The sequence below is a fragment of the Rattus rattus genome, chromosome 4 (assembly GCF_011064425.1).
Source record: "Rattus rattus isolate New Zealand chromosome 4, Rrattus_CSIRO_v1, whole genome shotgun sequence".
Taxonomy (NCBI): domain Eukaryota; kingdom Metazoa; phylum Chordata; class Mammalia; order Rodentia; family Muridae; genus Rattus; species Rattus rattus.
The window spans coordinates 40,738,539-40,754,026 of NC_046157.1; the positions used below are offsets into that span (position 1 = coordinate 40,738,539).

At 38.1% G+C, this 15,488-nt stretch overlaps 1 protein-coding gene across 1 annotated transcript in view; it reads left to right on the plus strand.

The window, feature by feature from the left end:
* Positions 1 to 15,488, plus strand: part of Abi3bp (ABI family member 3 binding protein) — a 197,424-nt gene that overhangs the window by 148,145 nt on the left and 33,791 nt on the right. The window contains exons 23-27 of the mRNA XM_032900306.1: positions 3,327 to 3,398; positions 7,894 to 7,968; positions 11,016 to 11,075; positions 12,460 to 12,540; positions 14,535 to 14,612. Of these exons, the coding sequence (XP_032756197.1) occupies positions 3,327 to 3,398; positions 7,894 to 7,968; positions 11,016 to 11,075; positions 12,460 to 12,540; positions 14,535 to 14,612 (366 nt within the window). The remainder of the gene's footprint in view (positions 1 to 3,326; positions 3,399 to 7,893; positions 7,969 to 11,015; positions 11,076 to 12,459; positions 12,541 to 14,534; positions 14,613 to 15,488) is intronic.

Consider the following 15,488-nt stretch of genomic DNA (forward strand, 5'->3'; position numbering starts at 1 on the left):
ACAGTTGTGGGGTCTCTTATACATGTCTCTGAGCTTCCTGAGACCACACCGGGAAATGGCGTCCTCAACAGCACAAACTGTGTGTTCTCTGTCTTCTTTGCATCATCCCCTGAGCATCTCAGGATGACCGACCCTCACTGTGAATTCATGTGGCACATCCTTTTGCTGTTGTGAATTTTCCTCCTTATGTGTGTTCCTATTCATAGTCATTTTCTAAAAATGTCTTTTTGGTTAGTATCAGTGATCTTGCTTTCTGATTGTTCTTATGTCAGCCAAAATGTTGAATATAAAATATAGTATTTTTCCAAATAATGCACTCACTGCCAGATTGGAACTATATGACCAAGGGTCATGATCCACTCCTACTTTCTAACCCAGAGATACACTTTCCACTAACAGTCTTTTCATCGTGTTGATTTAACATGCTTGGTTCTTTGTTCTCTGTCATCCAAGTGAAAGTCAGTACCTCTTAGCTGGCCTGTGCCATACTTTTAAAGGTATCTTTTCCCTTCATAATTCTTATTGATTACATATTCAAGCATTGTGCAGGAGGAGAAGATTCTTGAAGTAATGATATTGTTCATCTAAAAAGTATTTTGCAATCTGAAGTCTGCCTTTTTAAATAGAATGAGTTATAAAGAAACATATTTATTCTTCATATTACAAATTTCCTGTACTTTAACCATTCTCTTACTTTTGACATCTGTTCATTGCCATCCGAACTGTTGTCTGTAATCTGAGTGTGCCTAGCATTATAGTACCCCCACATAATTTCCTTCAGATACCATAGATACATTACCCCTGTCTCCCCAAACTATAATCCTACCCAGACCAGACGAGCCTCAGACTGAACCTGATAAATACTTTTTTTTTTTTGCATTTTGTATATGAGGTGGGTGTTTGCAAAATGACGTGTCCTGTGCTTGAGAAGCCCTGCCTATCATTCTTCTCAGCCTTTGATGGGTGAGCCCGCCTTTCCAATGTAAGGTCTCTCTGTCTGTCATCAGTAATCTTCCTTGAATGGCAGTGTGTAAACCTTTAGTGTAGTGCTGAAAAACAACATCTCCACTATTCTTCAAGTCTTTGAGTTTAGAAATAGGAATGTTTAGGAAGATCATACACATTCTATTCTCTTTTGAAGTATGATATGTAAATTTATTTGGATTACTTCTCCAGTAGCTTTATAACTGTAAAGTATTTTGAGGTAGCTGACTTATGTATGAAATTATACAATATGGACAGAAACAGATTTTGCTTTATAATCCACCTTAGGGGCATTGACCAGTCCTCATGCCATTGTTTAGAGGCCTCTCCACTACCCACTTCTCCTTTCATTTGTCTGGCATTTCTCTCTGTACTCCCCCCTAGTATTAGAGGAATAGCAATTAAACTATGTTAGCCATAAAGTTTTCCTTGATAGTGGAGTTTGATCGTAATGAAAATAAATCACCTTCATGGGTAATACAATTTCTACAGTACCCTTGGTTTTCCACGGAATAAGAATTAGCCATAAATAGGCCCGAGCCTCTGGTCTGGTTGTCAATGAACTATTTTAAACCAGGTATGGTGTTCATCTGTATCCCCAGCACTCTGTGAGTCTGAAACAGGAATATTGTTCTGAGTTCAAGGTCAGCCTCAGCTACATACTGTGATACTATTCCATAGCCCTTTCCAAAAAAACCCACAAACACACCTCTTTTATGTAGTTCCATTTTCATGGGAGAAGGGGAGATAAGTTATTAATTTTGATGACCATATTCTAAAACACTTATTAAATAATGTTGCCTAATAAATGGCACTTTAACTTTTTACCCAAATTCTACATTGACTACGTGAATGGAATGTATCTTGTATCAGTTAAAACTACCATTGCCAAAAAATTCTTTCAATAGTCTTATTAACATGTTGAGTGTCTAATTGTATATACTACCTGTGACTTATTTGATGGTTTTTTTTTTAATTTTTTTGTTTTTTGTTTGAGAACAAGAGCTTGCCATGTAGACCAGGCTGACACAGAATTCATGATCCTCTTGTTTCAACCTCCCTAGTACTGGGATCCCAGGCATGTCTGCCTGACTGTCCTGGATGGCATTTCCTGGAATTATTTCTGAACATGCCTTTGTCTTCACATGGTCCTTTTTTTTTGCCTTAAGAAAACAAATAGCACATTAATTGGGACCTCAGCAAGAAAGGGGGCTAAACCATAATATCACTGATAAGCTCAGATCATTCATTTTAGAATTAGAATTCTTCTTACACATCATTTTCAGTTTTGGTAGCAAAGGTATCTGTTGATCCTGCCTAGCAAATGGGGCTCTAAACCACTGGGTTATTCAGCCAAAACTACCTCACGGGTATCTTGGTATTTGTCTCTTTACAGACCAGAGAAGAGCCCTGAAATCACTGTGTACCTTGTAAATTTCCATTTATTATCAGGAAGAAGCCACCCTGAAGCCTGCCCTGAGGACTCATGCACACATCCAGTGTCTAGCATCTCATTTTTAGTGAATGTTTCTTAAAGGTTCTGAAACTACATAGTATTAACAACGTTTGTTTCTTCCAATCAGGATTCCAGGATCGAATAATTCTTATTTCAGCAATATTTTTCTTAAGGTGTCTAAAGCCATGTGGCACTGGGGATACCATTTTGTGTGGTCTGATCTTTATTATTTTAGTTCTCCCGAAAGGCACTGTTCTCAGATGCTGCAGCCCTGGACCTGGAAACTCCTTTTCTTTGTTAGAATATAGTTTTAATTTTCTCACTGAAGAAAACAAATTAATTTTTCACTAATTGATGTATAGCCTTCTTTAGAATCTCTGCAGTGAAGGAAAAATGCTTTGCAGAAAAGTCTCTTGAATGCTCATTGTTTACCCCAACATAGCCAATAAATTTGTGCTTTGCTTAGTAAAATGAATTTTTCTACTGGACTTGCTAGTTAAATCATTCTATTTGAATTTTTGTCATAGTAACTTCTTATTTAGAAAAGATGGGTTTGTATTTAAAGAATACATCTGCATATTCATGATGACATGTAGATTAGTAATGAGGTGACTTTGTTTTTAATCTATTTAAAAAGTAATTGAAGTATTTATTTTTAAAATACCAACAGTTCTGTTTTGTAAGCTGAATATTTGAGGTGTATTTAATCTACCTCTTTTATCCTATACTTTAATCTCCCTCTTTTTGTAGCTCTGGAGATATTGACAGCAATTATTGACTTTATTTATCTTCAGTCCCTCAGCAAATACCTTTGAGCTTCTAGAAAACACAGTAGTTCTTGAAGGGTCAAGGGCTCCAAAGCTGTGAACCTATGTCTTTCCTTTAGCTCCCCGACAGACAACCAGCATGCCTCCCAAGCTCAAACCACCACACTCAAGAAGGCCAGGAAAAGAGCAAGGTAACAACAAAGCTTATGTCTTAATTTCCTTTTTGTTTGTTTTCCATATTTAAACATTTTATTATGTAGTAGAATATGTTATGTGTTGATTAAATTTTTTTCATTAATGTTTTTATTCATTTTATACCTAGATCACAGCACCTCTTCCCTACTCTCCTCCCTGTCCCACCCTCACACAAGCACCTCTTCCCCCTTCTCCTCCCCCTTCTCCTCCTCCTCCTCAGAGAATTGGATGCCCTCTGTAGGTACCAACAGGACTAAGGCATCTTCTCCCAGTGAGGCCAGACAAAACAGCCCAGCTAGGGGAAAAGGATCCACAGACAGGCCACAGGGTCAAGGACAACCTTCCACCCCTGTTCCATTTGTTGAGGAACCCACATGAGGACCAAGCCACACTTCTGCTACATTAATATAGGAGGCCTAGTCCAGCCTGTGCATGCTCTTTGGTTAGTGGTTCAGTCTCTGTGAGCCCTCATGGACCCAGGTTAGTTACTCTGTAGGTCTTCTTAAGATGTCCATGACTCCTTGCGCTCCATCAAATTCTTTCCCTCCCCCACTCTTCCACAAGACTCACTGAGCTCCACCTAAGTGTTTGCTTGTGGGTCTCTGCACCTGTTTCCATTAGCTGCTAGATGAAGCCTCTCAGAAAACAATTATGCCAGACTCCTATCTGCAAGCATAATAGAGCATCCTTAATAGTGTCAGGGGTTGGTTCTCTCCCATGGGAATCTCAAATTGGTCTCAGATTGGACCAGTTATTTTTGTTGGCCATTCCCTCAATCTCTGTTCAATCTTTATCCCTGCTCATCTTGTAGGCAGGACAAGTTTTGGGTCAAAGGTTTGGTGGGTGGGTTGGTGTCCCTATCCCTCCTCTGGAAGTCTCATTTGGCTGGTAAGAGGCTCATCTAGGGTCACCCCATAAAGGTCTAAGGTCACTCCCAGAAGCCTTCACAGTCTCAGGTGTCTGGCTCACTCCAGAGATGCACCCCCATAACTTTGGTTCTCTTTCCTAGCCCTCTCACCCTCTTTCCCACTCCAGTTCCCCCCCTACCACCTCTTCCACTCAGTTTCCTCACTCCATTCACCTCCAATGTCTATTTAATTTTCTCTTCTGAGTGAGATTCAAGTATCTTCCCTTGGGCCTTCCTTACTACTTAGTTTCTTTGGGTCTATGGAGTGTATCTTGAGTATTCTGTATGACTAACATCCTCTTATCATTAAGTATACACCATGCATGTCCTTTTGGGTATGGGTTATATCTCACTCAGGTAGTATTTTCTAGTTCCATCCATTTGCCTACAAAATTCTTGATGTGCTGGCTCTTAATCACTGAGTAGTATTCCACTGTGTAAATGAACCACATTTTCTTTATCCATTCTTCAGTTGAGGGACATCTAGGTTGTTTCCAGTTTGTGGCTATTATGAATAAAGCTGCTATGAACATAACTGAGCAGAGTTGTCCTTGTGGTATGGATGGAGTGTCCTTTGGTTATATGCCCAAGAGTGATATAACTGGGTCCTGAGGTAGAACTATTCCCAATTTTCTGACAAACCACCAAATTTATTTCCAAAGTAGTTGTACAGACTTGCAGTTAGTGGGTTAACTACTTAGTTCCAGCAAATTGAGTTTTTAGCCATCCTCAAATAAGGCTCCCTTTCCTTGGTGACTCAAAGTATTTATGTTTACATGTTGGTCTTAATCAAAAAGCACATCACTGCGAGAGCTCAGTCCACAAAGCTTTTCTATTATTGTATTGTTTCAGATAGGAGTAGCCAAGAACAGGTTTTCCCAGAAGACCCACTTACTCTCTTCCCCTACAATTTTAGGCTTTTCTCCTGACCTTCCTGCTATCCTAGAATGTACGACCATCTCCCTTCCAATCAAACAATTTAATGGGTACCAATCTGAGTCCTGCTTCCAAAAATTATCTGAGGTCTTCTTGCCCACTGAACCAGGGAAAGGAAGTTATTGTCACTAATGGTGTGGAAGTAGGAAAGGAAAATATTTATCAATATCGTATCAGTCTTGATCCAGGTGACAATTCTTGAATCCTACCAGGAATAACTTAAACAATTTCAGGATCTCTGTGATTGTTTCAGGTATCACCTCTAATATTTGATTCTGTCTTTATTATTCTTTTTAAGAAAATTGATAAAAAGACTATCCTATTTTTTGTATCTCACTAACAATTCAAAACATGTCTTACTTTGTATATTATTAAATCTGTTCATATTAACTACAAAATTCTATTATGACAGTAATATTTTGAGGTATAAATATATAAAGGTCCCAATGCAACATTCCTCAAAGAATTGCAAATTTAAAAATCACAATCAATTCTTAGAATATTGAGATATGTGGAATTCTGGTAAAATGATTAATGATTAATTAAAATAATAATTAGCGGATAAAACAGGGCTAAAATATGTCAAATATTTTAAATGGCTGTTGTTAAATCAAATATGTTAAATTTGTTGAAATAAAATTAATATTCTAACTATAAAATTGAATAGTTGTTAAAATTACATGGCAAAGAGCTATTGAGATTTTTATTGCACCTATAGCAAAGGATAAGAGTAATCGATAAGGATAAGTGGAAATTTATAAGACAATAAAATGATAAATATAAAGGAAGACAAACTAGGAGTTCAGAGTTCTGGACTATAAATTCCTGGATACAAAGTTAAGTGGAGAGACTAGGAAAAATTTATTAATGATTTTATGTTTTTGCAGAATTCATTGAAATAAACTTCAGTGCAGTAAATTAGGATTCTTCTATGATTTCCTGTGATTAAACCATACATTTTAAATTTGCTTAATTTTAAATTAGCTTTTTAACCAACACAAGATATATGATCTCAGAATGAAGAGAACTGACCCAGTTCAGTCCATGCTAACGCTGGAAGGCCAGAGGGCTGGCAAAGACAAGGACAGAGGCTTTTGGTGTTGTCCCAACTGAACCAGCCTTGTTGGTGAACAGCAGCTGCAACCTGAATGTTTCTGACCTTGTCAGTGGTACTTAATAAGGGAAATTAACAATGAAAATCACCATGTGTTAGAACGATGTTTTGTTAGTGATGGAGCTTAGATCTCTCTCTTTCAACATGAGAAGATGTTTCTTAAAAACACATCCAAACAATACATTAGATTTTTATAGCCTTTCAAGGATGTGTGCATGTGCACTTAAGTATTATAAAATATTGTTTTACATTTTATTTAGTTAATTTGTGTGTGTGTGTGTGTGTGTGTGTGTGTTTGTGTGTGTACCACTGCACAAGTGTGAAAATTAGAGGAAAATGCTAGGCACTTGTTTATCTCAAACATGTTAGTTCTGAATATCACACTCAGGTTGTGAAGTTTTGTGGCAGGACCCTTCACTCACTGAGTAATGTTGCCAGCCCATAAAATGTTTGAAAAATAAATATTCAGATCCAAGATTCTCCTCTGTTGCCTTTGAATAGCATAGACTTTAAGAGGCCGCCTGCATACATGAATAATCTGTACGTATAACCAGTTAACCATATGTCAACTAACACTACTGTGTCTTTCAATACACAACACCCGCCACCTTTGTTCAGTATAAAATTTTGTAATAGGTATGTATTCTTTCTATATATTTAGAGTATATCTATGAATTAATTTATAAAATTTATATATGTGTTTAGTTCTCTAAGATAAAATAGAACTAAAATTTTGAAACAAATAACCACTATTTTATAAGCCAATAAAGCCAAGTTCTTTGCCCTTGGGACATAATGACCCTAACATAATTTTATACTTAGAGATCTTACAACCATCAAACAACAATTTGGTCATTATAACAATCAAAATTACGGGTATGACTAACTTTGGGGAAGTGAAAAAAATGTGTAAAACAGGCTAGAGTGAGCTTCCTTAGTGCATAATTTATAAAGATCCTGGGGAAGTTGAAGACACTTTAGGGTAGTAGAGTAATCACATCATTCACAGTCCATATCTGGCACTCACACTCACCCTGTAAGACAGGGTTTGTTACTTCCAACTAACCATAAGGAGCAAAGTAAAATATGACCCAAAGTATTGAGCCATTGAAAACCTTATCTGGGCACAGTGATCATGTCTAGCTCTTGGAGTCTGCTGCAACTCTCAGCTCTGGAATTTAATGAGACCCCCATCATCAACACAAATCAAGCAAGCATATCCAGAAAGGAGAATGAAGCCCTTTATCCATTCCTGTCTCCTTTGACATGAAGATTAAAAACAAACACCACCACAAAAAACCTCTTTTTCCTGACAACTTACCGAACATGACTTCTTGGACTTCATTTTTCAAAAATGAGGAATTTTCATGCCTGGTCTGTTTGTAATGCTTGTTTTCCCTTTTCTGTCTGTCTCTGTCTCTGCTGCCTTGTTTTTAGTACCGTTCAAGCCTATTCTCTGTCAGGCCCATTGTGTGAGCATGTCTAAGAAACAAGGAATCCCAATGACTCACATGACCTGAGTTCTTTCTTTCAGTTCCTAAGGGATCCCCGCATACTACTTCAAAGCCAAAAATGCCACCAAGTCCTGAAGTGGCAGACACTACATCTGGTAAATATCTTATGCTGTGTTTAACCTGAATTGTACTGTGCTATACCACACACATGCACTGGTGCGCAAGGGCTGGGGATTAATTCAATTGTACCTCTATGTACAGTCTGGTGATTTTTATTTTAGAATCAAGAGTTCTAGTTTCACACATACTAAAACTATTATTACACTAAAAAGGTAGGAGGACAGAATGTTTTTCCTAGAACTAAAGATTGTTGTTCTTCATTTTATTGTTGGTAAGTTTTGTTAGGGTTGTTGGATTTGAATAATTTTATAGGGGAAGGAACTCATTGAAAGAGAAATAGTGAACTAACGAAAAAACTATAGGATAAAATGGCTGAGGATATCTCAGTAGTAGAGTATTTGGCTGACATGCCCATGGTCCTAGGTTCAGTCCACAGTATTGAAACAAATAAGTTATATACTTTTGTCTGGAAGTGATATGATCTCAGTGCTTGGGAACTGTAGTCAAAGGACCAGAAATTCTAAGTCTGGCCTCAGTTACATGGCGAGTTTGGGACCAGCCTGGGCTACATGGAGCCCTATGTCAAAACTTTAAACAAGCTAACTAGGTTAGGACTAAACAGTGGAAGTGAACACGCCTTAGAGGAGATGAAAGGGGGCAGGCCAGTAACACAAGGAAAGCATAGGTAGGCTCCTCCAAAGGGGCGGGACATTTGGTCCCCCTCATGCACGTAGTGAAGGAGAAGCCCACATAGTCTACATGTTTCCAAGGAATGTGATCTGGTTGCAGCCCATAAATCTGGTTGCGGGGGTAAATCCTCTTACAGACCATATTATACCAGTCTTCTCCAATAGTGTTTTGATTTTTTTTTTTTTTTTTACTGAACTCCAGTCAAACACTTATGCATGTGTATTTTACAATTGTCTTCACTTGACACTTCCTACTCAGAAGTGACTTTTGATAGTTAAGGTTAACATAATTGATTGGACAATTGATATGAATGATAAATTGGTCAATGTAATTGCATATGGTAATGATATACTAGTGGTAACTACAAGAAAATCAAAACTGCCTTCTCAAACAAATCATCATCATCATCATTTATGTTGATGAGATGGCCTCAGCATGGAGGACATGTTTTAGGGATTCTAATCGCATTTGATTTAATATGCAGATGAGAGCCACACAGGGGAAAATTCTGACTTGCTTAGGGCAGCAATGGATCAAGTAGGGAACATGATTCATAGGCCTTGGCTGGTGATCTTTCAGCTGCTTCTGTTCCACTGATTTCACCTGCACTAGAAAGCTTACTCTGCAGTTTATTAAATCACCACTTCATGCTCAAAAGGGAGGTGCCAACATTAGCAGCTGGAATCCACATCAGCCTCCTGCAAACTCTGCAGGGAGCTGAAGCAGCAGCCACTGATGTGTTTAGAGCATGGCCGCTTTGTGAGTAGCACATCTTCCTTAATCCCAGCTTTTCTGTGTCTAGCCTAGAACTGTAATTAATAGACATCTATAGACAGCATTCTTCTCTCACGGCCTTTGCAGAGCTAAATCAAAGCCCTTTCCTTCAGCCTCCAAGTAAAGGTTTAGTTTGATTTAAAGTTGGAAATGAATTCCTCAAAACACCAAGTGAAAAGGGCAAGTGTTTGGTATTGTGGGTTTTCTTCAACTTTAGGAACTACTGATCCTTTTCTATATTATATAAATAAATAAAAGCATTAGATTTTTCAAATTCCTCTTTTTTTCTATAAACTTAATGAGCATTCTGATCAGGCTGGCCTGGAACTCAGGGATCTTCTTGCCTCTGCCTCCCAGGTGCTGGCATTAATAGCATGTGCTATCATGCCTAGTTTGAGTAAAGTCTTTATTCTACTAGTTGTGTTCTAGATTCCAGAACTGTAATTGAGCCAGTATTATTCTAGAGTAAGAACCAATGTGGCATGTGAATTAAACCATCCCTCTTTTCCAAATCAAAATGGAAAGTCTGTTCTAGACAACCTATTTTAAGTTGTGCTCAGTTGCCTAAAGGGGTAAAGGTTTCGTCATTACCATTGTGAGGCTGTGTTCCTGCCTAAATACTAATTTTTAAAGCTTCCAGTAGGATACAAGGAAATCACACTACCTACCAAAGAGACCCTGGCGTCTTGCAAGTCCTCCATGTGGAACGAAAGCTTTGCCTTAAGAAAGTAGGTGTAGCAGGGCCTCCCTATAGCCGTACCCTGCCCTTGGTTAAGGTTTTGGCTTAGTGATCTGATATGAGAAACAAGATACCACTTTGGTATTTTCCCCCAGTAGAAAGTCAGTCAGTGACCAATCTATTTCATTCTGTTCACAAAAAAGACAAGCACTGAAACTCTATTGTGTTTCTACTGTGAGCTGATTGATTTTTTAGCTGAAGTTATCTTAATATTCTCAAATGTTAGGTATGTATAACACCAGACACACTAGACGACATGCCGCTTAGGTAGGCACAAGTTGGTGGTAGTGTGGTTTGTCTAGCATTTATTCTGTACTGAACAGGATCATAAGCTTCCCACACAACTGCCTCTCATGGCTAGCCAGTTCCATCGGCTTTATTTTCTTTCCACAGTAATTTTCCAGTGCCACTTGCCATGAAGTTTTGTTCCCCCTTTTAGGTACTCAAGATTTTTGTCTCTCGTCTTAGTCTGTGAACCACTTATCCAGCTATCTGATTTAATGTATTTTCTATTGCTATCTTATTTTAGTGTCAAATGGCAGCTACCACTTGAGCTCAAAAATCTTCTTTTTGAAAGTTTTGAAAACAACAACCTTAAAGGAAACCTAATTCTCCATTTCTTTTCTTTCTGTTGCCCCTACCATCCCCTCTCTCTGTTTTTTTTTTAAGTGTAACTTCGACATGAACTATGACCAACTTTACATTTGTTTACTGTATCCAGTCCCTCCTCCAAGAAGGCGTAGTTTCCATTTTGAAAGAATATTCATTCTTTCTAAGCTTTGCTGTTTAGCCTTTGCATCCTTCATGCTTCGGGGATTTATACCTAAAGATCATAATCACTTCCGTAGTACATAGTGTTTTATAATCATTTTCTTTCAGTTCCAAAAGAAGAACACCTTTCCCATAAACCAGATCCCGAGGTCTCTCAAAGTGAAACTGGTAATAAAACATTTTATTTTCCTAGTTAGAATGTATATTTATATTTTAAAAATCCTGGTGTAAATATATGAACAAAAGGGACATGATACAAAAAAGTGTGGTTATGAAATGTGTTTCCTTGTAGGAAGTTCAATCATATAACTCTGTTTAAAGTTTTTCCTGGTTAAATATAGGAAGACTAACATAATAGGTTTTATTTGTTTTGGAAATGTTTTTACTGTAGAAGAGTTCATGCTGAAATTATACAACTTAATTATTACCTGAGATAAATGTTTTACACTCTTTTGTGGTTTTGTTTGTTTGTTTTTGTTTTGTTTTGTTTTAGTAAAAACTAACTAGTTGCCTGTTGATTCATATTTCCCTCAAATGATGGATGACTGGTGAATGAAATAAAGATTTAGTTAACTAAGTTCCTCAACTAGAATTCAGTAGATCTTCCTCATATTTATTATGATTCTTGAGGAATAGTCAACCTTTTAAGTAACTGTACCTATCTAGAAAAGGTATGATTTGACTTTGTAGCAGTTCTCACAAGTGTTTCTTTGGTTTATTTTTGGCATAGTTCTGCCTCCTGTCACCTTTAGAGTTGAGCCACCAAAGACAACAATAGGTAATGTTTTTCTCATATTAATCAACCAGCTTATTTACTTTCTCTGATACCATCAAGATTGCAGGTCTTTCTCAATGATCGCTAATTGAAAAGTCACCTTTTCTCAGTTCATTTCATGATGGCAGTCTCCCTGTGGTCACTGTTTCCAATAAAGAGAAGCATGGTTTCCATACTGAACAGTTTTGCTTTGGAGACCAGCCCAGGAAGGCTCATTACCAAGCTTGCCCATATCTACCTCACTTATCTCCATGGCTCCACTTTCCCTGTTCCCCATCTAGTTAATAATCCCTGCTGGTTTAATGGTTCTCAGCTGTGATGCTGTAACACATTAGCATATGTCAAAGCTTGACAGATGATACAAGAAGTTAATACCAGTCAAAATGTCAAAGCTGCCAGTGATTTGCTTGTTAGAGCAGACTCAAAAGGCATATCCCAACAATTTTGTAAGCCTTTTGGTTTTGAGGTGATGGGTAGAGAGACAGAGCTACAACCAGAAAACCAGGAAGGTGTCCTAACCACATTCCATTTGGCCAGGTCTCTACAGTGGGAAACCGGAATGTCATTTATTGTGCCTCCTGGTAGAAAACAGCTAAGAACCATTGCACTAGTATTCCATTGTCTTTCTCCTGAGAGTCCTGTGTGCACTAACTTTCTTCACCATTCAGCAGATGTTTTCTCTTTTATATTCAAATGAAGGCGTCTCCTGCTATGCCATTCTGGTTTATCACTGGCTTTGACTTAATAACTTACCAACTTAGTACTTTTCTTTTGCAGTGCCTTTAGAGACACGGGACATTCCTCTCATACCTGTGATTTCACCAAGACCTAGTGAAGAGGAACTACAAACCATCATGGGTAAATTGTGTTATTTTGGTCCACAAGGGACTTATCATTGAAAAATGGCCCTGAAAGTTACATGCTCACTTCACTTAACTTTTACATTGCATGATTTCCCATTAAAGAAGAATCTCTACAAGCATCTTGGCGGTCAAACTCCAAGGACAGTCAGTTCTCCTGAATGCAAACTACTTTGAGAACAGTTGTATGGGGAGTGCTCAGGCATTTTTCTGGCTATCATCCCTCAAATGGTACAACAAGCAACTACTTCCATAACGTTTTCATCTGTTTACATTTTAAGTAATCTAGAGAGGATATAAGATAATAATAGGACACCCACAGAGCTTATAGTTGGCCTGCAGAAAGATGGTGGATCAGACAGAAGTGGTTGATATGATCAATTGCTTTTGAAGAATTCAACATCAATATGGCCACAGCCATGGGAAGTGCTTGCTGGGTTCTGACTGAAAACGATGGGGAAGTCCCAGCTCACCTTTGTTGGTGCTTCAGCCTTTCCATGTTGCATCCTGCAGAATTGTTTGACTCAGTGGCTTTAATTTCCTCTCTTTATCCCTTTTCAAGTAAATCCATCCTTGTGTGTTTGTGTCCACGCATATGTGTAACTGACCATAGATTTAAATGAAGTTCATTTGGGAGAAAACTTCATATACCATTCTAGCCTATGTCTGCAAAGTCATGAAATGGTAAAGTTAAAAGTGCTTTACAAATTACCACCGAATACACTAATTATCTAATTTCCACTCCTCATCTTGTTTTGTTCTGCTTTTTAAAAAAAGATTTATTTATTTATTTATTTATTTATTTATTTATTTATTTATTTATTATATATAAGTACACTGTAGCTGTCTTCAGACACACCAGAAGAGGGCATAGATCTCATTACAGATGGTTGTAAGCCACCATGTGGTTGCTGGTATTTGAACTCAGGGCCTCTGGAAGAGCAGTCAGTGCTCTTAACCCCTGAGCCATCTCTCCAGCTCCTTGTTCTGCTTTTTAAATGCTTCTTGGTTATTGAAGAGAGAACCAGCACCTCACAACCATCACAAACCTCTTCCCAGAAATTGAATCATGAGAATAAACTAGGTCAGGCAAAAAATGGGCAATAACCAGCAATTTCCTTGACCTTTAAGGTGGCAAAAAAAAACAAACAAACAAACAAACAAAAAAAACAGTAGCATCTATTTTGTCATTGTGAAGTAATAATTTCAGGATAACAAAAGGGTAGTACTTATTTTGCCGAGATAAACATGTCTGAATATCAGTAAGCATACATTTTATTTCATTCTTAAATTTTTTTAAGGATTTATTTATTTATTATATATAAGTACACTGTAGCTGTCTTTCAGACACTCCAAAAGAGAGCATCAGATCTCTCATTATAGATGGTTATGAGCCATCATGTGGTTGCTGGGAATTGAACTCAGGACCTCCAGAAGAGTAATCAGTGCTCTTAAGCACTGAGCCATCTCTCTAGCCTGTAAGCATGCATTTTGATTTTGACACATAGAACATAAAAGGATATTTCTTCTACAGTTGAAATAAACATCTTTTCATGTGATCTATTCATTTTCTATATATAAATTGTGGAGTAGGGAAGAGATAAAACATAAATACACTTACGGTATTTTCAAGGATATTATCAGGGACATCCAAGGACAGCGACCTCATAAAACCGCTATCTTGGGCCTTTTGCTCAGTGGCAGGGCATTTTCCTAGCATACATATTGCCCTGGGTTCAGTCCCCAGGACTGTAAAGTCAAAAAATCAGAGCCAAAGGATTCTGAACTTGAAGCTGCTGTTGAAGTCCTTATAATAATCACTACACCAATAATATATGGCAGCAAAGATAAGTCATTAACATATGCGCTCACTTTAGGTTACTATAAAGGATCAAGAATGGCCTGAGCTATCCGTTCTTTTTTGCTTTACCCTTGTTATGTTCATGATGATGGTTATTTAAAGCACAGCATCCTACTATGTTTTCTCCCTAGAACAAACAGACCAGTCTACCCAAGAGCTCTTCACAACTAAGATTCCACGAACAACTGAACTGGCAAAGACAACTCAGGGTAATGCTGTTTCTCCAGTCTTGGAAGGGAAAGTTTCTTTATTTTCCTTTAATCAAGAAATTTTGCTTTCAGATGATCTGTCCTAACCAGAGTGATTTCATATTGATGACGAAGGGCCTCAGGCAAATTGAACGCTGTTTGTGTACATAGTTTCCTTGGTTGTTGCTTCAGATGGGCTGTTGGCTGCAGGATGCTGATATCTAATTTTAAAACTCCCTAGGGCTTTGGGTTGGGGGTTGGGGTGGTGTTTACCTTGCTGAGCCTTCATGAGCCTGCTTATCATATCCCATAAACAAGGAAGACCTTCTCCATCTTCCTACTTTGCTTCCCCTTCTCAAGCCCCTTTTGCCAGCTTCATCCATTGATGACACACAGTCAGCTCTGTATGGCTACAACCTTCCATTGCTTTGGCATTTTCTTCTCTTTGAAAATCATGCTAATGTCTTAAATGGCAGTGCATTCTTGTGCTCGAACAGTGCACCTCTTCAACACAATGGTCTTAGCAGGATTGTACAATGCACTGTAATTTTTTTCTTGTGTCCAGGTAGCTCTTGATTTGAGAATCTGCTCTGCTATTCTAGGGTTTATGTTTTCCTTGTTTTGTCTCAAAACTTCTGTTTAGGCACAGCCAGGATGCAGTTGCATAGAGTTTCAAATAATAGCTAGGAAGCCATCTTGGGGAGAAGAGGAGCCATCTTTGGGGCTTCCCATAAACTAGTTCCTTCCAGTAACCCTGATTAGAAGTAGGGGTAGCTTTGATGGAGACAAGCTGTGTGTTACCAGGACCCTGTGCCTGAGCTCTGAGATACTTCAGGTCCATGTGGGACATTGGAGTTTGTTTAATGCCAATCCTCAGATAACACTTACCAACAGAGA